At 55.2% G+C, this 23,009-nt stretch overlaps 1 protein-coding gene across 3 annotated transcripts in view; it reads left to right on the top strand.

Annotated features, from left to right (window-relative positions):
* RAP1GAP2 (RAP1 GTPase activating protein 2) overlaps positions 1-23,009 on the top strand; it is a 276,444-nt gene that overhangs the window by 20,251 nt on the left and 233,184 nt on the right. Inside the window, exons 1-2 of one of the 3 annotated variants that reach the window (XM_050765815.1) lie at positions 744-1,023; positions 4,994-5,029. In XM_050765815.1, the coding sequence (XP_050621772.1) occupies positions 980-1,023; positions 4,994-5,029 (80 nt within the window). In that variant the 5' untranslated portion in view covers positions 744-979. Of the gene's footprint in view, positions 1-743; positions 1,024-4,993; positions 5,030-13,386; positions 13,953-23,009 lie in introns of those variants that run through there. The other 2 variants (XM_050765818.1, XM_050765817.1) reach the window with 2 other exon arrangements.

Genomic DNA, 23,009 nt, shown 5'->3' with positions numbered 1-23,009 from the left:
TGTGTACCTGGGTATCCTGAGTGTGTGTGCAGGTGTCTAATGATATATATGTCTGCGTGCATGTATATGTGTGTACCTGGGTATCCTGAGTGTGTGTGCAGGTGTCTAATGATATATATGTCTGCGTGCGTGTATATGTGTGTACCTGGGTATCCTGAGTGTGTGTGCAGGTGTCTAATGATATGTATGTCTGCGTGCGTGTATGTGTGTGTACCTGGGTATCCTGAGTGTGTGTGCAGGTGTCTAATGATATGTATGTCTGCGTGCGTGTATGTGTGTGTACCTGGGTATCCTGAGTGTGTGTGCAGGTGTCTAATGATATGTATGTCTGCGTGCGTGTATGTGTGTGTACCTGGGTATCCTGAGTGTGTGTGTCCATGTGTGCATCCCATGTGCCCCTGTGCCCACGCGTGTGCATGTATATTACATTCACGTGTGCTAGTGGAATGACGTGTGTGGCTGGTTCCTCTGGCATGTGCCAAGCCATGGTGGGGCAGGCAGGTGAAGGTCCCTGTCTCAGGCAGCCCTCGGGAGTGGGCGTGAAGGGCCTCAGTGCTCAGGCGCCCCTGAGGCTTCCAGCTGAATCTTTCCGTCCCTCCTAGGCGTGGCTGTGGGAATCCCTGGGGCGCCTTTGGGTTCCAGGAAGCTGGGGCTGTGTGGGCCGGGCTGCTAACTGGGGCTGTGGAGCAATCTGCCAGCCGAGCCCCTTCCGGAGCTGTGGGTTCCTCTGGGTGTGGGGAAGCTGCCCTCCACAACCTCCTCGGCCTATCTTGGTGCCTCCTGGAGTGCAGGACACACCTCCCAGCTCTGCAGCCTCACCCACAGGAAGCTCGGGTTGGGGGCAGGCGAAGAGGGAGGTACCACGCTGGGCTCCCCGCCCTGCGCCGGCACTGACCCCGCTGTACCACGGCCCTCTTGCGGACAGCCCCGGGGACATCGCTGGGACATCGCTGGGAACCCGGGGTCTGCAGCCACAGCCATGTTTGGCCGGAAGCGCAGTGTCTCCTTTGGGGGCTTCGGATGGTGGGTGACAGGTGGGAGGGTGGTTGAACGACGGGAGAGAACTTAGAAGTGAAGTCTTGTTAAGTGCAGTGGGGGCCATGGGAGCAGAGGGGCTCGGGCTGTGCCTGAGAGCTGGGTCTGCTGACGCCCTGGCAGGTCGAGATGCAGGATCCTGGTGGGGACATCAGAGACTGTAAGCCTTCCCCACTGTCCCTGGGCACAGTCTGCTGGCGAATCCTGGAGGTCTGCGCCAGCTGCCCATGGGGAGGTGGATAGCATGAGTGTGTGTGACTGCAGTTGAATGTGTGTGTTTGTGTGTCCGCAGGTTCCCGTGTGTGTGTGTGCATGTCTGGGATTGTGTGTAAGTGTGTGTGTGTGCGTTTGAGCCTGTGTGTGCAGGCGTGTGTGTGTGGCTATGACTGCCAGTCCGTGTGACCGTGTGTGAGGTGTGTGCCTGTGCGTGTGAGCAGCTGCCTGTCTGCACCTCTGGCCTTCTGTGTCTGTGTGTCTGTGTGTGTGACGTTCCTGTCTGTGCTGTCGGTGTGGCCTTGTGGCGGGGGAATCTGTGACCTGCTGGACCTCTGGGCTGCCTGCTCTCTTGGGGGTGGGTTGTGAGAGGAGATCTCTCACCTGCACCCCAGGCAGCCCACCCTAGTTGCGTCCTAGCCTGAGCAGCTGTGTCAGTCCCCAGCCTTCTGCCTGGCCCTCTGGCCACTCTTGCCTCTAAGCTTCCGTCTGGGACGAGGGATGTGCTCTCTCCTCCCCAGGGGGCAGAAAGTAGGCACACGAAGGCCAAAGGCTTGTCTCTGGTTCCGAGTGCTGGCAGCTTCTCCGCAGCTGGGGAACAGAGTCTGGTGGTTTCCACGACCGGTTTCCTTTCAGTGCCTGGGCTGGGGGCGTTGTCAGACTGGGAGAGGCCCCTGAGGGAGGTGGCCAGGGGGTGTCCCCGTGTGGAAAATGGTGGACTAATGGGGGTGGCACGAAGGGCGAGGGGGAGAGGGGCTGTGTTCCTCGGTAATTTTTCGCTTCCGTGTGTGGCTTATTTCCCTCTTCCTCCTCTTCAAAAGCACTTTGCCATCCATCCTCTGGCAGGGAGGGACCGTGGGCGCTCCACGTTTGGCAGATGCGATGGTGCAGACGAGCAGATGGCACGGCATCGCCTGTGTCTGCTCTCGGGCCCTCCCTGACGCCTGGGTCAGGAGCTGCCGCCCTGAGGGTAGGTGCCAGTGTCTGGGAGGCAGCAGAGGACTTGGCTTATGGTTGGGAGGGGTGTGTGTGTCTTGGCTGTGAGCCTTGCAGGGCAGGGCCCAGCAATGAGATTGTGCCCTCCAAGGCCCGCCTTTGTCTGGGATCTGTGGGGCAGATGGGAGGCTGGTCGTCAGAAAGCTCCCTGTGCACAGGTCCCGGTCTCAGCCTAGCTTCATTCCATAGGAAGCCCTCTGTGTTGAGACCCACAGCTTCAGAGCACAAGGCAAAGCCGGGCCTGAGGCTTGAATCTGGGCAGGTGAGGGGGAAGACAGGAGCATGGCTGCCCAGGGCTGCCTTCAAGGCAGAGCCAAAGGTGGAGAAAGGGCCCTAGGATGTCCCAGAGGCCCCCGTGTGCTGACTCAGTGTCCGCTGGGTTGTGGGTTCCAGGAGGGCAGGCCCTGCCCCATCGCGTTCACGCGGAAGCCTGGCACGTCACACAGGCTCAGTGGATGCTTGTGGACTGATTGAGGTCTTTCGCACACAGCGGGTGTCTGCTTGGGGACCCTTGAGGTTGAGGGGATGGCGGGGCCTTCCGGGCTTGGAAGGTTAGGGCAGCAAGAAAGGGGGCGAGACTGGGGTTTGGGCCTCCTCATCTGGGATGGCTGTCAGCTGGGAGGGGATGTCACAGGTTCCTGGAGCCCTGGTCCCTCCAGACAGTGAACAGAATCTCTGGGGCTGGTGTTTTCCAAGCTCCACTGGATGCAGGGTGGATAACCTCCGGCACCAGGGGCAGACAAGGTGATGAGGGAGGGTGGGATGGGATGGGAGAGGGAGGAGCGCCCAGGAGCTTTGGCTTCCTGAAAGGGAAAGGCCCAGCCTCGCAGTCGCTCTTCATCTCCCATCTCAGCCTCTCCAAAACCACATCCCCGCCCTGCTGAGGGCACACCCTGGTGTGGGAACCCCGGTGGGCTGGCCGCTGTGTAGGCGTGGTTCGGACCGGGGCTCCTGTGACCACGGTGCCTGTAGGCGTGCGGTGGGCAGGGCTGACCCCACGGCGGTCAGAGGTGCACGCACCAGGAGCCCCGGTTCCAGCACTGACTCCGCCTCGACCACTGAAGAACTCGAATGGGACACTTCCTCTCTCTGGGTCTCAGTTTCCCCATGTGTCAGTGGGGGATTTCTGCCTTACCCACAGCACAGGGCTGTTGTAAGAATTAAGAGATTCCAGCCGGGCGCAGTGGCTCAAGCCTGTAATCCCAGCACTTTGGGAGGCCGAGGCGGGCGGATCACGAGGTCAGGAGATCGAGACCATCCTGGCTAATCCGGTGAAACCCTGTCTCTACTTAAAAAAAAAAAAAAAAAAGAATTAAGAGATTCCTTAAGAAAATGTACAACCTAAGTCCCTCCTGTGAGGGGCCATCGGGAGACTCTGGGTTGCACACGTTACAGCGGAGTTCGGGGCTCTGAGTCCCGCTTAGATCTGGGGGCCTGTGCATCGAATGGGGGAAGAGGAGGGTCTGCATCCCCGGGCGGGTGGGGATTCCAGGGTGAGACCCTCAGGGACAGTAGTGGAAGCCCTAAGGAAGGGACTCAGGAGGACATGTGGGGAAGAAACCGGGAGAGACGTGGGCCAGGCCCCTCAGGGTGCTGCTTGCTTTGCCGTTGGAACCGAGGTCAGAAGGCGCTGGGAGTTTACTCAGAGTGAAAGGAACCCGCCCCTAGCTCCAGGCCTCAGGGTGACTTGTGAGCTGGCCCAGCTCCGTGTCCTCTCTCCTCTTCCCTGGAGCTGTGAGTGTGGGATGCCTGAGGCAGAGCTGAGCGGGCCAGACAAGGATGCTGGAAAGAGCCTCCAGGGTTTCCAGCATCCTGGAGCCAGTGGCAATGTTAGTGAAGCTGATAGTGATGGCAACACTGATGATAGCGTTGGTGACATGTGGCGACACGGACAGTGATGGTGACACGAGTCGTGATGTGACAGGCAGCATTGGTGCTGGTGGCGGTGCTGGTGGCAGCGGAGGTCATGACCCTCCCACAAGAGGAGATACTGACAGTGGGAACACTGCCCACCTTTCTGCCTCTGGAGAGGGAGGAGGGGCCTCTCCTTGCCAGCCATAAGGGCTGGCATATGCAGGGGGTAAAAATAGAAACTCAGTGTCGCTGCCTCCCCTTCCAGCGAGGGCGGGCGCAGGCTGGGGGTGGAGGAGCTGGCTGTGAGGGCGGTCTGTAGCAAACGTGATCTTCCCCGCTCTGAACCCCTGTGCCCGATGCAACCCACCAGGGTCTGCCCCAGGCGCGGGGTCTGCCTCCCTGGATGGACTGGTAGCTCCTGGGGCGGGAGGATCCCTGGTGCTGGGCATGCTTGCATCTTCCCAGAGCAGACGCCTGGGAAATATGGATGTCCACCCGACGTCCATGTTGACATCCGTGCTGACCCACGAAGCTGGGTTGCCAGGTCCTCTTGTGAGGGTAGCCGTCATAACGGGAGAGGCTGCACACAAAGTGCTTGTGATCCCTGGGCCTGATGTGAGATACCTGAATTCAGACTGGGCCAGTGATTTTACCTTTCTCAGCCTCGGCTTCCTCATCTCTGAACTGGGGAGAATAATAATCTGTTATAGGGTGGTGTATGGCCCCAGCCCTCCCAGCACTCCTCCGCTAGCGGAGAACTGGCCCCTTTAGCCAGTGCCCGACAGAGCCCTGCTGTCTGGTGGTTTGGGCTGCCCCGGGGACTCCTCCCGAGCAGATGCTATGTGGGAGTCATCAGCCTCAGCACTGACTGGAGCCCTTGCTTTTCTCTTGGCAGGATCGACAAGACCATGCTGGCAAGTCTGAAGGTCAAGTAAGTAGCAATTTCCTGTTCTGTAAAGGTCAGAGATGACGCGGATCGGAGCGCCGTTGGGCCCTCGTTCCCCCAGGTTGTGGGAGACCAAGAGGGGCTGTTGTGTTTGTCCGAGTCCAGTCCGAGTCCGTGGTGCCTCCGGATCGGAGGAGGCTGGACAAACTCTTATCCTGGGAGTGTTCAGGGAGAGGTCGAGGTGGGAATGGAATCACCAGGGGCCAGAATGGTGGGAGCATGTGTAGCAGGTGTAGCATTCGGGCCCATTATCTTTCTTTTTTCTTTTCCTTTTTTTTTGACGTAGTCTCAGCTCTGTCCAGGCTGGAGTGCAGTAGCACAATCTCTACTCACTGCAACCTCCGCCTCCCGAGTTCAAGTGATTCTCCTGCCTCAGTCTCCCAAGTAGCTGGGATTACAGGTGTGCGCCACCACACCCAGCTATTTTTTGTATTTTTAGTAGAGACGGAGTTTCACCATGTTGGCCAGGCTGGTCTCGATCTCTTGACCTCGTGGTCCGCCCACCTAGGCCTCCCAAAGTGCTGGGATTTTTTTTTTTTTTTTTTGAGACGGAGTCTTGCTCTGTAGCCCGGGCTGGAGTGCAGTGGCCGGATCTCAGCTCACTGCAAGCTCCGCCTCCCGGGTTTTAGGCCATTCTCCTGCCTCAGCCTCCGGAGTAGCTGGGACTACAGGCGCCCGCCACCTCGCCCGGCTAGTTTTTTGTATTTTTAGTAGAGACGGGTTTTCACGGTGTTAGCCAGGATGGTCTCGATCTCCTGACCTCGTGATCCGCCCGTCTCGGCCTCCCAAAGTGCTGGGATTACAGGCTTGAGCCACCGCGCCCGGCAGTGCTGGGATTATAGGCGTGAGCCACCGTGCCCACCCAGGCCCATTATCTTCCTATCACTTTAATTTTTAGAAAGATAATTTTATTGGGCTGGGCATGGTGGCTTGGGAGGCCTAGGTGGGTGGATCACCTGAGGACAGGAGTTTCAGACCAGCCTGGCCAACATGGTGAAACCCCATCTCTACTAAAAATACAAAAATTAGCTGGGTATGGTGGTGCGTGCCTGTAGTCCCAGCTACTTGGGAGGCTGAGGCAGGAGAATCACTTGAACCTGGGAGGCGGAGGTTGCAGTGAGCTGAGATCGCACCACTGCACTCCAACCTGGGTGACAGAGCAAGGCTCTGTCTCAAAAAAAAAAAAAAGATAATTATGTTTTTTGTCACTTTAATTTTTATGTGAAGTCCCAATCCTGTCAGTTACTTTCTGACATTCCCCACCTACTAGGACCTGACTATGTGTGTGTGTGTGTGTGTGTGTGTGTGGTGTCAGCTGCTCATCAAGTCATTTGTTGCCAGGTATGTCAGCCTGGGCAGCCTGGCCCTGGGGCTTTCTGAGGCTTCCAGGCCAGATTCAGGGTCTGGGAATTGCCTGCCTCGATTTACTGTGTGTCTCTTGGTTCGTCTGCTGAGATCCTAAGCAGGCACAGCCCTCTCCTAGAACCTCTGACCTCTCCTCCCTCACCACCTTCATTCCTTTTTCCTCTGTGTTTCTGGCCAGACCATTTTGTCTGCATCCTGATCCCCTTTTTCCTTTGAGACTTAACCAAAGCGTAGCCTGCTTCCAGCTGCACCCCTCCCGTGGGGCAGTGAGTCCTGACTCACCATCTGTTCCAGCGGAGTGAATTGAAAAGGAGGGAAATTCTAGGAGGGTAAAAGCATTGGGCTCTAGCTCAAAATATTCTCCCGGCACATGGGAATTCGCTGTTGCATGGAAAATTCCTCCAATGAGTCGCCCTCCTTCCGAGGCAGCTCCTCTGGGTTGTCACTCCCCCGTCTTGACAGAAGGTTTTTCCGGCCGGTCTCCCTCTGTCATGCCATTCAGTTGCCGGCACTGGTTGTCCATCCCCTGGATGCAGGTCCCTGGGCAAAGTATGGGCAGTCTTGAGGGTTGGCATAGAAGAGGGTCAAAATAAGAGGCTTCCCACTTTGTTTGGTTTTGCTCAGAAAGATGAGGCTGGGCAGTGAGCAAAGCCGGGATGGAGGACAGACTGTTCCTGCCCTTCAAGGGCTTTCGCTTTCTCTGTTGAGCTGATGCCAGGAAGGTCAGACACGGTGGTTCACGCCTGTAATCTCAGCACTTTGGGAGGCTGAAGCGGGTGAATCGCCTGGGGTCAGGAGTTCGGGACCAGCCTGGCCAACATGGTGAAACCCTGTCTCTACTAAAAATAGAAAAAATTAGCTGGGTGTGGTGGCGGGCACCTGTAATCCCAGCTACTCGGGAGACTGAGGCAGGAGAATCGCTTGAACACGGGAGGTGGAGGTTGTAGTGAGCCGAGATCATGCCACAGCCTGGGAGACAAGCGTGGAACGCCGTCTCAAAAAAAAAAAAAAAAAGGTCTAGAGCAGATGCCAGGAGTGTCGTCATGGAGTAGTCCTGAAAGACTGCCTGGAGGAGGTGGCCTCTAAAGTAGCTCTTAGAGATGAGGCAGGATAGTGGGATCCCCATGCCTGTGCTGGCTTGGCATGGTGTGTGCATCAGTGCAGACACCATTCAGTCTGGAGCTGTCAGGGCAAGTCACCCAGGGCAAGATGCTTCCCTTCTCTGGGCTTTAGTTTCCATATCTTTTGTCCAGTGGGCACAGTAATGTCCGGTTTTCCTAGAGTTTTCTAGAGCACATTTGTATACTAAGTGAGATGCCAGGCATGAAGCAGAGCTGCTAAGGGGTGTAGAATGGTAAGAGTGTTCTTTTGGTGCTGTTTTGGGACATCTAGTTCAATTTCACAATCATTTATCGACGGAGGGCCTGTTTGTAAATATAATATTTGTAACCTGGAAGTGCAGCAGTCACAGGGTAGAGTGAAAAACTTGGGGCGTGGGTCAGGGTTGAGATTGGGACTCCAGTGGGGTCTCTGAGTGATTATCTGGGAAGGTGATACTGGGATGATGGCTTGGGACAGTGCGTGGCACTGTGTTCCGAGTTTTATTGGTTAAGATTCCTTTGATTGCAAGAAACAAAAACCCAGTGTCATCTGGTTAAGCAAAAGATGGAATTTATGGGAAAGAAACCCGGGTGCCCCAGGGAACTGAAGGGGAGGAAGCAAAGCCAGAGCTCCGGAGTGGTTGAACCAGGAACTGGAAACCCATTGCCATGAAAATCCCAGCGAGCTTCTTTGCAGACACTGATAAGCTGATCCTGAGATTCACATCGACGTTCAACGATAATCTTGAAAAAGAAGAAGAAAGTTGGTGGACTCATTCTTCCTGATTTCAAAACATATTGCGGCTGGGCGCGGTGCCCCACACCTGTAATCCCAGCACTTTTGGAGGCCAAGGCGGGCGGATCATTTGAGGTCAGGAGTTTCCAACCAGCCTGACCAACATGGTGAAATCCCGTCTTACTGAAAATGCAAAAAATTAGCCAGGCATGGTGGTGTGCGCCTGTAGTCCCAGCTACTTGGGAGGCTGAGGCAGGAGAATCACTTGAACCCAGGAGGTGGAGGTTGCCGTGAGCTGAGATCACACTATTACACTGCAGCCTGGGTGACAGAGCGAGACTCTGTCTCAAAACAAAAAACAAAAAACAAAAGTATTGCAAAGCTATGGTTATTAAGACAGTGTGGTATGGACATAAAGATGGACAGACAGATGGATCCAGTAGAATTCAGAGTTCAGAAATAAGCCCTTGCATTTATGGCCAATTGATGAGGCAGCCAAATGCCCACCGTTGGGGCTCCTGAGTCACCAAGATGCGTCCTCTGTCTGCCTCTGCTGGGTGAGGCATCTCTCCTACAGCAGCTCGCTGCATTCCCCGCCACGTAGCGGATACTCCTGGGCTGCAGCCCATGCTTCCTGGTTGCCTTGGCTACCTCTCCAAGGACCTGGTTGTCCTTGATGCCTCCCCAGGCGTCCCTGAGGCATGCAGCTCTGACGACGGGGGTCTGGCCTCACCATTATGAAGCATTGACTGTGTGCTAAGGCTTCATTGCACTGTTTTCCTGAGGCTTTGCACCCACCTCATGAAGCAGGTACCATTCCTATCTGCATTTTACAGAGGAGAAAGTGGAGACCCAGAGAGTTTAGGAAACTCGTTCAAGGTCTTCAGGGAGGAAGTCACGGAGTTGGGATTTGAATCTGGGTCTGTGCTTTGTGGGTGGAGCTGAGTGGTTCTCACACCTGCCTCCCGCCCTACTTTCCCATTTTCTTTCCCTGATGTTCTCGAGAGCTGTGTATATAGAATCCGCGGCCGCACAATGCACCTCCGCCTCCACAACACCGTGGGTGAGAAGGCCTCTGGTTTGCTGGGGCCCATCCCCTTGCTGGAGGCCTGGATTGAATGGGGTCTGTGGTGCCTGGGTGAGTTGGACACTCAGAAGCAAGGATTTACTTTGTACCTGCAGTGCAGGGGTACAGGGGCTATGGAGCCACGCCGGAACACTGGAGGGGAGGTGGCAACAGTACCGTGCAGGAGAAGGAGGCTTGCGTGTGGGATATTGCCCCCGGCTAACACATGGGCAAATTGTTAGCCTCTCTGGGTCAGTGTCTCCGTCTGTGAAATGGGAGGGGTGGATTAGCGTCCAGCCTGCTCTCTTCCAGCCTTGACATTCTAGGAGTTTGCATTCATGCCTTGAGTCCTTTCGCATTTTTCTCAGGACCTTGGTGATGGTGGGGGCTCGCTGTTGAGTGAGTGAATGCATGGCTGTGTGAATGGAAGTCTGAGAGCAGGGGCTCTGCGCATTTCATCTCTGACTCCTTAGGGCCTACACGGTGCCTGGCACAAAGCAGGTTTTCAGTCTGTATTTGCTGAATGAATCAACGATGGGTCATCGTGGTTGGCCCATCACTTGCAGGTGGAAGGATGGAGAGAAACAGACAGGCTGAGCGTGGGGGGATCCCTCTTCTCCAGTCTGCTCTGGGGGCCCGTGGGGCATGAGGTCCCTGTTGGCCAGGTGCCTGGGGTTTTCTTGTGGAGCTCCTTGAAGGAGCAGCCAGAGGGGGAGGATCTGAGCTGGGAGTCTCCGAGACACTCCTCTTGTCCTTTATTTCTTTTTTGAGATGGCGTCTTGGTCTGTTGCCCAGGCTGGAGGGCAGTGGCGCAATGTCGGCTCACTGCAACCTCCGTCTCCCGGGTTCAAGCGATTCTCCCACCTCAGCTTCCCGAGTAGCTAGGATTACAGGCGTGCACCACCATGTTCAGCTATTTTTTTTTCTATTTTTAGTAGAGATGGGGTTTCACCATGTTGGCCAGGCTGCTCTCGAAATCCCGACCTCAGGTGATCCACCCACCTCAGCCTCCCAAAGTGTTGGGATTACAGGCGTGAGCCACTGCACTTGGCCAAAACCTCTTCTCCTTTTTGCTGTCCCTTGCACTCCCTCCAGAGAGACCCCTGCATCTTTGCTAAAGAAAGAGATGCGTGTAAGTGTGTGTGTGTGTGTGTGTGTGTCTGTCTGTCTGTCTGCTGCATGGGCTCCAGCTACCTGTGGTGACCGTCACGCACAGGGGCTGGCTGCGGTGGCCTGGAGTGAGCATGTGGATGGTTCAGGGTAACCCGTCTCCACTGCTGGGGCATACTCTCATGCATACTCCTGAGGGATGGGGAAGTCTAAAATCCATTGCCATGTAGGAAAAAAATCCAGCTTTTAAGTGGGTGGCTCTGGCCCTTGCTCCCTAGAAGTGGCACCTCTGGAAAGCGACAAAGCCTGTGATGGGACCTGGGTGCGGCTGTGCTCTCTGATTTCTTCCCTAGGAAAAGTATGCGGAGGGCCCGGAGGAGCTCCTGCCTGGCTGGGCCAGCATGTCAGTTCTACCGTGGTTTGACCAGAAGGTACCACACAGCCACCACTATTCTAAGTTTCAGATTTAGCCAGCTAAGAATGGAAAATCCTACTAGAAAGGAAGGGGCCGTGAAGGGCAGGAGCTCAGTATGTCCCTGGGCAGCTGTCCTCGGTCCCTGGAGACTCCAGTGTCAGAGACTCCAGTGTCAGCTGCTGGAGACGTTGTCCATGAGAGCAGGGGCTTGCCACAGCCAGGAAGCTTGATTTCTTCTCTGCCGCAACCCTTTTATTATTATTATTATTAAGAGGGAGTCTCGCTCTGTCGCCCAGGCTGCAACCTCCATCTCCTGGGTTCAAGCGATTCTCCTGCCTCAGCCTCCCAAGTAGCTGGGATTACAGGCACGTGCCACCACGCCCGGCTAATTTTTGTATTTTTCTTAGTAGAGACAGGGTTTTGCCATGTTGCCCAGGCTGGTCTCAAACTCGTGACCTCAGATGATCCACTTGCCTCGGCCTCCCAAAGTGCTGGGATTACAGGTGTGAGCCACCGTGTCTGGTCTATTATTATTATTATTATTATTTTTGAGATAGAGTCTCCCTCTCTCTCAGGCTGGAGTGCAGTGGCATGATCTTGGCTCACCGTGACACCCCTTCCTCCTGGGTTCAAGCGATCCTCCTGCTTCAGTCTTCTGAGTAGCTGGGACTACAGGTGTGCACCACCACACCTAGCTAATTTTTTCGTATTTTTAGTAGAGATGGGGTTTTGCCATGTTGGTCAGGCTGGTCTCAAACTCCTAGCCTCAAGTGATCCACCTGCCTCAGCCTCCCAAAGTGTTGAGATTACAGGCTTGAGCCACCGCGCCTGGTCTGCCACAACCCTTTTAAACTCAGGCTTCCCTCCCCATTCTGTAAGAATTACGCACAAGGTGGGGCACAGTGGCTCATGCCTGTAATACTAGCACTTTCAGAGGCCAAGGCAGGAGGATTGCTTGAGCCCAGGAGTTTGAGACCAGCCTGGGCAACATGGTGAAACCCCGTTTCTACTAAAAAATACGTGCACCACCACACCTGGCTAATTTTTGTATTTTTAGTAGAGACGGGGTTTCACCATGTTGGCCAGGCTGGTCTCAAACTCCTGACCTCAGGTGATCCACATGCCTCGGCCCCTCAAAGCACTGGGATTACAGGCTTGAGCCACCGCCTCTGACCGTTGATTCTGATTTAATGACTCTTCATTCACCAGTTGAGGCCACAACTACTAATTCATTTCCCCACCTTTGGCCACCGAGTCCAGAATCCTTGAGGCACCACGACGATGTTCTAGAACCTTCTGGGGCCAACTCATCTTAGTCTGCTCTTCTCCTATGCACCTAGGGCATCTGCTGAGAGTTTGCTGGGGTTGTCAAGGACAGGGGGAGCTTGAGGTTTTTGGGGGTAGACAGCTGAGTCAGTTCGGCCTACATTTACTGGGCACCTACCCTCTCTCTGCAGGGAGACAGACAGTTGCCATGGCACGGGACAAGGGCTGCAATGCCCGCAGAAAGGATGGAGGGGGGCCTCCTGGAGACGTGGTGATGCCTGAGCTGTCTCCAGGGGTGTGTAAGGTCAGCAGGGAGGAGAGAATGCACTCCAGGCAGCCCGACGCTCACGAAGGCAGTGGGGTGTGAAGCAGCTCCAGCAGGCAGGACCTGGGAGCAGTTACTATTACCAGACAGAAGCGAGAGTGGGAGTGCAGGGGCCTGGGGAAAGGCGGGCCACGTCTAGGAGGGTGGGTGAGCTGTGCTGGAAGCTGGGCTGGATCAAAGGCCTTTGGGCCTGGGGAATGCTATGGTGAGCTCAAGTCTGAGGGCCCCTTTGGCTGACTGGAGGGTTAGAGAGGAGGCAGGGAGGCTAGGAGGGGATATTGAGACAGCCACGTAAAGAGGTCCCCGGAGGTTCTCCGCTGACCTGCACCCTGGGGTGGAGCCTCGGGAAGTTTGTGCCGTTTGTGGCGGGGAGGATCCTGGCCATTCCCGTTCGGAGGTGGTAACCTGGGGATCCAGTCTGTGAGATGGGGGCCTGTTAACGGGAACCTCTCTCGCTTTGCTGAGTTTTTTTCCTTTTGCCCAAAAAATCCCATTGTTCTCACCCTTCTGTTGTGTCCAAGAGCCTGATCTTTCCTGGTGGTGTGACAAGGACCCTGTTTTGAGCTGAACTCAGGAGACAGTCCTACAATAGTATGGGGCTGGAGGGAGTGGCCTTCCCTGCCTGGAGCTGGTTTGGAAGGTGGGGGTCAAGGTGAGAGAAGGGTCAGGTGAGGACGCTCAGAAGGCTTCCTGTGAGCGCTGGGCGGATGCTGGTCCCATTCGTGAAGACAGAGAACTAGGGAGTTTGGGCGGTTTGGGTCCAAACTGGGAGGAGGGAGTAAGGCTGAATGTAAAATCTTCCCTCCACTTTCCACTCTCCTGTTCAGTCTGTCTGAGACCCACCTTATACCTCCTGCCCCGCGGAAGGGGGCAGAGGAGAGAGCAGCATCCCGAGGGCCGTGGGGCTGGTCTGCGGCCGGCAAAGCAGCTGCACGGCGTCCCCTTGCTGGCCCGGCTCGGCTCCTGAGTGCCTTTGGCAGGTGAGTTCCGGGTGAGCACCGGCTGGTGTGGCCGCCCTTGTGACTGACAGCTGGTCACACCACAGAACCCACTGTTAGATACGCTCCAGGTGGATCGAGGAGAACGTGCCCATTTCTGTCTTGAGTGGCAGACTCTGGTTCGTTGATTTCTTCAGGATGGGCCCTGTGCCTGAGGACAGTGTTGGCGTGTGTGGGTGTGTGCAGAAACGTGTAGGCGTGTGTGCACGCTCGCCCGTGCAGGTGGGCATGAGCGTTGAGGGCCCGTGTGGGTGCCTATGTGGTGCCTTTTTTGGCTGTAGCGAGTTCCTATGGTAACCATGAACATGCCTGTTTTGGGACCTGGAGTCTCGGGGCGTGAGTGGCTGCAGAGAGAAGCAAGGAAGGCGAGCACTTAGCCGGCGGTTGGCTGTGGCTTGATTTCATTGCCAAGCACTGGGGCTGCTCCTGGACGTACCATTTGCCAGGCAGCAAGGTCTGCAGACTCCAGGACCCATGTGCTCCTGGCCCTCCTCCTGGCCAGTCCCTGCCATGCCCAGGAAGCCCTGGTGAGTCCTTGTTCTGGTTTCTCATTGGACAAACAGCTCTCCGGACTTGGCCAGGTCTTGTGGGGATCTGCTGCTGGGCAGGCAGGGAGCCGCCTGGCAGCCCTGGCCAGTAGGTACTAGGAATGGGGTGTCTTCTGAGATGGGTGTGGGGCAGTGGGCAGGAGGGGCTTTGCTTATTCATGGAGCCCACGAGGGTGTTTTCCATGTGGCTGGTGGAGTCGCAGGGTCCTTGTGGATCCCATGGACAGGGCTAACCGTGTTAGTGCGAGGGTAAGGGCAAGGATGCTAGAGAGGAAAATGTGGATGGGTGGCCTGTGGCCTGCCAGCCGAGACCCAACCATCCTCAGAGGGCCCCCCTCACCCCATTCAGCTCCCTGGGTCCTCATGAACCCCTAGAGGCCTCTGGCCATGTACTTGGCTTCCTCACTGGTCTCCCCAGGCCCAGAGGCTTGCTGGCCTGGCCTGGATGGGGAGGCTCACGGTCCTGTGGAGGAGGCCAGAGGGCTCTGCCTGGCTCGCTGGGAGCTGGATTTGGCCAAGGCCGGGGAAGAATTGCTCCCACTGGGAAAGACTCGTGCCTTCCCAGATTGTGCACCCCTGGTGCTTCTTGTCTATACACTGCAGACCCCTGGGTGTGTCAGGACACCCCTCTCCAGCCACCATGGGAGAGGCTCCTGATGGACAGGGGCCCAAGCAGCACTCAGGGGCCATAGAGAGACAACGCTGGTGTTGTGGCACCTGCTATCTCCTCCCGCTGACTTCTCTGGGGCAGGTAGCAGGGAGTTGGGAATGCGAGTGTCAATAGGGGCTGTCAGTGGCCCCTCTGGCTTGTGCTGGGACCCCCATCTCTGCCCCAAGAGTTCCTTCCTCTGCCTCTGAGAAGGTCTGGGTAAGACTGTGCTGGGAGCGGGGGCCGTGCATGCAGTAGGAGTTGCTGGAGCTGAATAGAGGGCTGAGGCCAAGGTAAAGGGCGAGGGGAGCACGTGTGGACCTTGCGAGCTTTGTCTGGACCACCCGGGCCTTCCCTCCCTGGGAGGCAGAGTCCAGAACATAATCCCTGATGGCCTTCCCTGGGGGCGTTGGGAGAGGGAGAGGGGAGCCTTCAGGAGAGACCCCCAGATCTCTGGTCCTTGAATCTTAGGGCTTAAGATTAAAAAAGTCAAATTAGGGCCAGGCACAGTGGCTCACGCCTGTAATTCCAGCACTTTGGGAGGCCGAGGCGGGCAGATCACGAGGTCAGGAGATCAAGATCATCCTGGCTAACACGGTGAAACCCCGTCTCTACTAAAAATACAAAAAACTAGCCGGGCGCAGTGGCGGGCGCCTGTAGTCCCAGCTACTCAGGAGGCTGAGGCAGGAAAATGGCGTGAACCTGGGAGGCGGAGCTTGCAGTGAGCCGAGATTGTGCCAGTGCAGTCCAGTCTGGGCGACAGAGCAAGACGCCATCTCAAAAAAAAAAAAAAAAAAAAAGAAAAGTCAAATTAGTCTTTATGCAAATCTCTTGTGCCCCTAAAACTAGTCACCCAGGCTGAGCTTGGTTACCTCTGGGGACAGTGAGCTCATTACTTTGTATGGATGCCTATTTTATTGCAGTACAACTTCGCTTGCTCAAAGCTGACCGCTGTTTTCATCTGGAATCTCTGTAACTGCATTGCTTGGTCCAGTCTTGACCCTTGGCCCGCACGTCCCCACCTACCCCCATTCAACAAGGTTCACCCCTTTTCCCCCTAAGAGCCCTGCACACACTGGAAGGCTGCCTTTTCACCCTGAGTCTACTCTTCCCTCCCCTTGGCTGGTCACCCCGGCATCTTCGGCTATATTTGGGATTCCTCGCCTGCCTGGGCTGATCTTTGTCGGAAGGGCTCAGGTTTTGCAGGCAGCCTGCAGGAGCCCCATGGACACGAGGATGGACAGCTGGAGGTGATGAGCCTTACCCTTCTGATTTGCAGACCAGTAAGCTGAGACCCTGGGCAGGGGTGCTGCCCGCTGGCAATAGGACAACACAGAGGTGGTCAGGGCAGGGCTGGGACGTGAGGGGCAGCTCTCGGTGCCTGTGATGTGCTGGGCCCTGGTACTTTTCCTGCTTCTCCAGCAGCTCCATCTTTGCTGCTTTCTGACTTGGGCCCTCAGCTCTTGGGCACTGCAAGAATGCTGGCCCGTCTTAGCGGACCTTCCATTTTATAACAGCAGCTGGAAATCTTTTTTGTTTGTTTGTTTGTTTTTGTTTTTTTGAGACGGAGTCTCACTCTGTCACCCAGGCTGGAGTGCAGTGGCACGATCTCGGCTCATTGCAACCTCTGCCTCCTGGGTTCAAGCGATTCTCCTGCCTCAGACTCCCGAGTAGCTGGGATTACAGGCACGCACCACCACGCCAGGCTAACTTTTTGTATTTTTTTTTTTTTTTTTTTTGAGACGGAGTCTCGCTCTGTCGCCCAGGCTGGAGTGCAGTGGCCGGATCTCAGCTCACTGCAAGCTCCGCCTCCCGGGTTCACGCCATTCTCCTGCCTCAGCCTCCCAAGTAGCTGGGACTACAGGCGCCCGCCACCTCGCCCGGCTAGTTTTTTGTATTTTTTAGTAGAGACGGGGTTTCACCGTGTTAGCCAGGATGGTCTCGATCTCCTGACCTCATGATCCGCCCGTCTCGGCTTCCCAAAGTGCTGGGATTACAGGTGTGAGCCACCGGGCCTGGCCAACTTTTTGTGTTTTTAGTAGAGACGGGGTTTTGCCATGTTGAGCAGGCTGGTCCCGAACTCCTGACCTCAGGTGATCCGCCCACCTCGGCCTCCTAAAGTGCCGGGATTACAGGCGTGAGCCACTGCACCTGGCCTAATTTTTGTATTTTTACTAGAGACGAGGTTTCGCCATGTTGGCCAGGCTGGTCTCGAACTCCCAATCTCAGGTGATCCACCCGGCTCAGCCTCCCAAAGTGCTGGGATTACAGGCGTCTGGCCAAAAATCTGGAGTTTTAGACAAAATCTTGACAACTAACTGCAGACTTTAAAGAACAGAGCTGGCTGTGGCTTACCCTGCAGACCAGAGTCAGCCGGACCCTCTGCCCTGGTCACCTCCTCAGGTCTCAGCTCTTGTTTCTTTGTGGCTGACTCCCAAATCCCTCTCCCCAGGTCACCCCCAAGAGCGGTGCTCTTGCCTGGACCTCAGTGGCTGGCGGTCATTTCGGCTGTGTTCCCAGACTGGACTGACTCTCAATTAACCTTTTCTCTCTTTCAGATCCAGTTCTTTCTGTCACTGGGTTGAGAAGCCTCTGAGTCATGGGGGGTGGTTCCTCCTGTCTCCCGGTTCAGGCCCATTATCTGCTGCCCAGACAGTGACAAAGGCTTTCGAATTAACGTCCTCCTCCGGTCTCTGCCAGCCGTGACTAACTCATCATCCCTCAAGCTGGCTTGAGCTCTGCCTTCCCTGTTCCTAGGCCCTGGCCCGAAGGCAGACCTTGGTAGTGCTGACTCTGAGGGGCTTCTTCTGCCAGGATGCTGGTGGAGGGACCCCCAGCCCTCAGCTGGTGGGGGACTGTCTTTGGGTCATAGCAACTAGTTTGTTCCTTCCTTCCCTCCCCCAGGACAGTGGTTCTCAAACTTTTCTGCACTTTGGTCTCACCTGGAGGTGCTTTTAAAAATTCTGATGCTGGCTGGGCACGGTGGCTCACACCTGTAATCCCAGCATTTTGGGAGGCCGAGATGGGAGGATCACCTGAGGTCAGGAGTTCGAGACCAGCCTGGCCAATATAATGAAACCCCGCCTCTACTAAAAATACAATAACTAGCCAGGCGTGGTGGTGGCTCCCTGTAATCCCATCTACTCAGGAGGCTGAGGCAGGAGAATCGCTTGAACCCAGGAGGTGGAGGTTGCAGTGAGCTGAGATCGCGCCATCGCACTCCAGCCTGGGCAACAAGAGTGAAACTCCGTCTCAAAAAAAAGAAGTTCTGATGCCCAGGTTGTACCCAGTTCCAATTAAATCTGAATGTCGGGCGATGGGAGCCAGCATCAGTACTTTTTTTTTTTTTTTGAGACAGAGTCTGGCTCAGTCGCCCAGGCTGGAGTGCAGTGGCATGATCTCGGCTCACTGCAACCTCCGCCTCCTGGGTTCAAGCGATTCTCCTGCCTCAGCCTCCCGAGTAGCTGGGATTACAGGTGCCTGCTGCCATGCCCAGCAAAGTTTTTGTATCTTTAGTAGAGACGGGGTTTCACCATGTTGGCCAGGCTGGTCTCGAACTCCTGACCTTGTGCGCCCAGCTGTACTTTTAAAAGATCTCCCGTTCATTCCAGTAGGCAGCCAAACCTGGGAAGCACTTCCCCAAGGGATACACAAGTGTGGCGACCATCAGTGGTTGGGCAATGACTGAGGTCAGGTTGCATGTTCAAAGGGCTTCTGGTGGGCGTGAGCCCCTCTGGGCCAAGGCTTCTGGTAACACTTGAGGCTGGATGACTCTTTGTTTTGCGGTGCCATCCTGTGTGTGGTAGGGTGTTGAGCAGCCTCTCTAGCCTCTATCCATAAGATGCCCGTGACCCACCCCTCGCTGTGATAATGAAAATGTCTGCAGGCCAGGTACGGTGGCTCACACCTATAATCCTAGCACTTTGGGAGGCCCAGACAGGTGGATCACCTGTCAGGAGTTCGTCGAGACCAGCCTGGCCAACGTGGTGAAACTCTGTCTCTACTGAAAAAGTACAAAAAATTAGCTGGGCATGGTGGCACGTGCTTGTAATCCTAGTTACTTGAGATGCTGAGGCAGGAGAATCACTTAAACCCGGGAGGCGGAGGTTGCAGTGAGCCGAGATCACACCATTGCACTTTAGCCTGGGCAACAGAGCGACACTCCATCTCAAAAAAAAAAAAAAAAAAAAAAAAAAAGTCTCCAGACGTTGCTTTATTTCTGGGGCAGTGGTATAAAATCTCCCCGACTCCGGTGAAAACCACTGCTCTAGGCCTAATAGGTTCACCTTGACAGCATTCTCAAATATTCACAGAAGATAAGGAGAGAAGGACACCAAATGGGGACCCCACCTTACTAGTTCATTTGTGGGCTTTGCAGTCAGGCAGCCTCGTTTAAATCCTGACTCTACCAGCTGGGTGACCTTGGGCAAGTTACTTAACCTCTCTGTGCTTCTGTCCGTTCTGGTTTTGTTTTCTCACAATGGTGCCTCCTCTTGACCTTCGGCTCCAGCCTGAGGGTGGAACTTGCCGTGTGTAGCCGGGCACTTTCGCCTGTGCCTGTGCTGCTCTGCCCCCAGGGAACCTGCCTTTACCGCCCCTTCCCTGTCAGCATCAGGGTCCACATCCTGCCCGTCCTTCCAGGACCAGCTTCAATGCAGCTTCCTCCATGCACAGCCCCTTCCTCATCGGCACGGAAGGCTCTCTTCCTTGTGCCCCTGGAGCAGGCAGAAGCTCAGGTCACATGTAGCTCCTCCTGTGCCGTAGGGGTCTGGTGGTTTTTGTCCGAGTCCCTCTCCACCTGGGGTCTGAGACCACGGGAGCCTCTAGGGTGCCCAGCTAGGGCTCTCTCACTGTTTGTTACCCAGGTGAGGTGGCCGTCCCCTCCCTACCTCGGGTTGAGCTGTGAACCAGCAGGTTACCACAGTGTGGTACCGCCCCCCCCAACCCCAACACCCAGCTCATTCTGAGAGGGTGGAGTGGGCGGAAATCCGTGCCTGGCAGACCACAAAGCCACATAACTGACTTTTGGAGCCCTGCCCTGGGGCGTCGGGGGGAGGGTTGACGGCAGCCATTGCCCCTTTCTTCGGTGTTTTGCCGCCAGCGGATGCCCCGTGGAATTGAGGAACTTTGTTCTACGAGCTCGAGCTCGGGAACAGGACTCGGGAGGGACAGCCCCTGTCCCACCCTGCCCTGCCCTGTTCAACCCTGTCAGGCAGCTGAACGTAGGCTGGACCCATGGCTGCCCACCCGGGCTGCAGTGCAGACTCACCTAGGGGACCGCGTTAAAATGCAGCTTCCGGGGCCGCACCCTGGGGCCTGGGGATTCTGCCTCATCAGGCCTGGGTGGGGCCCAGGAAGCCTGTGTGCTGCCAGCACTGAGGTGGTGGTGATGAGGCAGCTGACTTTGCAGCTTCGTGGGAACCAGTGCCATTTAAACACGTTCCCCACCACAGTGCAGCTCTAGCGGCTAGGTTCATATACTCTGGGTGACCTGGGGCAAGCCGCGCAACCCCTCTGTGCCCCAGTTTCTGTGTCTGAGGACGATCATCGTACCTGCACATGGATGCGCTTGTTGTGAGGCGTAGATGAGATTATCCAGGTGAAACGGGAACAGAGTGCCTGGTACACAGTGCTCAACACATGTTACCTGCCTTCACATCTCTGATATTATTATTATTACCTTTTTTTTTTTTGAGACAGTCTTGCTCTGTCACCTAGGCTGGATTGCAGTGGCATAATCTCAGTTCACTGCAACCTCCGCCTACCGGGTTCAAGAGATTCTCCTGTCTTAGCCTCTTGAGTAGCTGGGATTACAGGCGCGTGCCACCACGCCCGGCTAATTTTTGTATTTTCAGTAGAGACGCGGTTTCAACACGTTGGCCAGGCTGGTCTCGAACTCCTGACCTCAGGGAATCTCTGCCCGCCTCAGCCTGCCAAAGTGCTGGGATTACAGGCGAGAGCCACCGCGCCCAGCCCCATTTCTGATATTAACAACCGTCCTGGGCTGTGCGGTCACACACATGTAACCGTGTGATATGCCCCCATGCCTGCAGGCGTACCTACGCAGGCAAACTGAGCACTGTGCACCAGGACCCAGGCCTGCCTCCTGAGGGCAGATATGTGCACGGGGAGCATCCCTGTGGGTACATGCGTTGACACAGTCACTGGCTGGACACGGTCAGAAGGGCAGACGTGTGTGTACACAAGGCCCAGACGAATGGGCTTTTATCTGATTCACACTCTGACCTTATTCTTCAGTCAGCAGCACCTGGGCTGAGCTCTGGGAACCCAAGGTGCCCCTTGTTTCCACAGCAACCATAATGTGGTAAAAATAGGCAGGGGAGGGAAGAGACAGAAGAGGGCTGAGCCGGCTCCAGGGGCATCCTGCCTGCTGGGGACCTTGTTTCCACGTCCCTGACCATATGGAGGTCTGGGTGTTTTTTTTTTTTTTCCCCTTAGGATAATGACATGGCAAACCTCTGAGTACTCATGACCCAGAATTGACACTTGTTAACATTTTGTCTCATTTTCATCCAACCCTTTTATTTATTTATTTAATTTTGAGCCAGAGTCTCACTCTGTCGCCCAGGCTGAAGTGCGGTGGCGTGATCTCGGCTCACTGCAACCTCCGCCTCCCGGGTTCGAGTGATTCTCCTGCCTCAGCCTCCTGAATAGCTGGGATTACAGGCACCTGCCACCACACCTAATTTTTATATTTTTAGTAGAGACAGGATTCACCATGTTGATGTTGACCAGGCTGGTCTTGAACTCCCAACCTCAAGTGATCCACCCACCTCGGCCTCCCAAAGTGCTGGGATTACATCAAAGCCTTTTTAAAAAATTGTGTATGACCGGGTGCGGTGGCTCATGCCTGTAATCTCAGCACTTTGGGAGGCCGAGGTGGGTGGATCACTTGAGGTTGGGAGTTCAAGACCAGCCTGACCAACATGGAGACACCCCTTCTCTACTAAAAATACAAAATTAGTCAGGTGTGGTGGCACATGCCTGTAATCACAGCCTCTAGGGAGGCTGAGGCGGGAGAATCGCTTGAATCTAGGAGGTGGAGGTTGCGGTGAGCCGAGATCGCGCCATTGCATTCCAGCCTGGGCAACAAGAGTGAAATTCCATCTCAAAAAAAAAAAAAAAAAAAAAATATATATATATATATATATATATGTATACATATTATAAAACTTACCATTTAAACCTTTTTAGGTGGACCATTCTGTGACATTAAGTACATTTACAATGCTGTGCAACGATCACCATTATCTAGAAGTTTTTCATCATCCCAAACTGAAACTTTGTATACATTAAATAATAACTCCCTATTCCCCCATCTCCCCGGCCCCGGCAGCCACCATTCTGCTTTCTGTTTCTATGAATTTGACGGCTCTGTGAACTGTGTACAGGTGACCTCATACAATATTTATCCTTCTGTGTCTGGCTTATTTCACTTCCCATAATGTCTTCAAGGTCCATCCATGTTGTAGTGTGTATCAGAATTTCCTTTTTTTTTTTTGAGATGGGATCTTGCTCTGTTACCCAGGCTGGAGTGCAGTGGTGTGACCTTGGCTCACTGCAGCCTCCATTTCCCAGGCTCAAGCGATTCTTGTGCCTCAGTCTCCTATGTAGCTGGAATTACAGGTGTGCACCACCACACATGGCTAATTTCTGTATTTTTAGTAGAGATGGAGATGGGGTTAAGCCATGTTGGCCAGGCTGGTCTCAAACTCCTGGCGTCAAGTGATCCACCTGCCTTGGCCTCCCAAAGTTTTGGGATTACAGGTGTGAACCACTATGTCCGACCTCAGCCCACTTTTTTTTTGTTTTTGTTTTTGTTTTTGTTTTTGAGACGGAGTCTCGCTCTGTCGCCCAGGCTGGAGTGCAGTGGTCGGATCTCGGCTCATTGCAAGCTCCGCCTCCCGGGTTCACGTCATTCTCCTGCCTCAGCCTCCCGAGTAGCTGGGACTACAGGCGCCCGCCACCTCGCCCGGCTAATTTTTTGTATTTTTTAGTAGAGATGGGGTTCCACCGTGTTAGCCAGGATGGTCTTGATCTCCTGACATCCTGATCCGCCCGTCTCGGCCTCCCAAAGTGCTGGGATTCTCAGCCCACATTTTTTTTTTTTTTTTTTTTTGAGACGGAGTCTTGCTCTGTCGCCCAGGCTGGAGTGCAGTGGCCGGATCTCAGCTCACTACATGCTCCGCCTCCCGGGTTCACGCCATTCTCCTGCCTCAGCCTCCCGAGTAGCTGGGACTACAGGCGCCGCCACCTCGCCCGGCTAGTTTTTTGTATTTTTTAGTAGAGACGGGGTTTCACTGTGTTAGCCAGGATGGTCTCGATCTCCTGACCTCGTGATCCGCCCGTCTCGGCCTCCCAAAGTG

This window comes from Macaca thibetana, chromosome 16 (genome assembly GCF_024542745.1).
Source record: "Macaca thibetana thibetana isolate TM-01 chromosome 16, ASM2454274v1, whole genome shotgun sequence".
Classification (NCBI taxonomy): Eukaryota; Metazoa; Chordata; class Mammalia; order Primates; family Cercopithecidae; genus Macaca; species Macaca thibetana.
The sequence above is the reverse complement of the archived record's forward strand: the minus strand, read 5'-3'. Positions and strand labels throughout refer to the sequence as shown.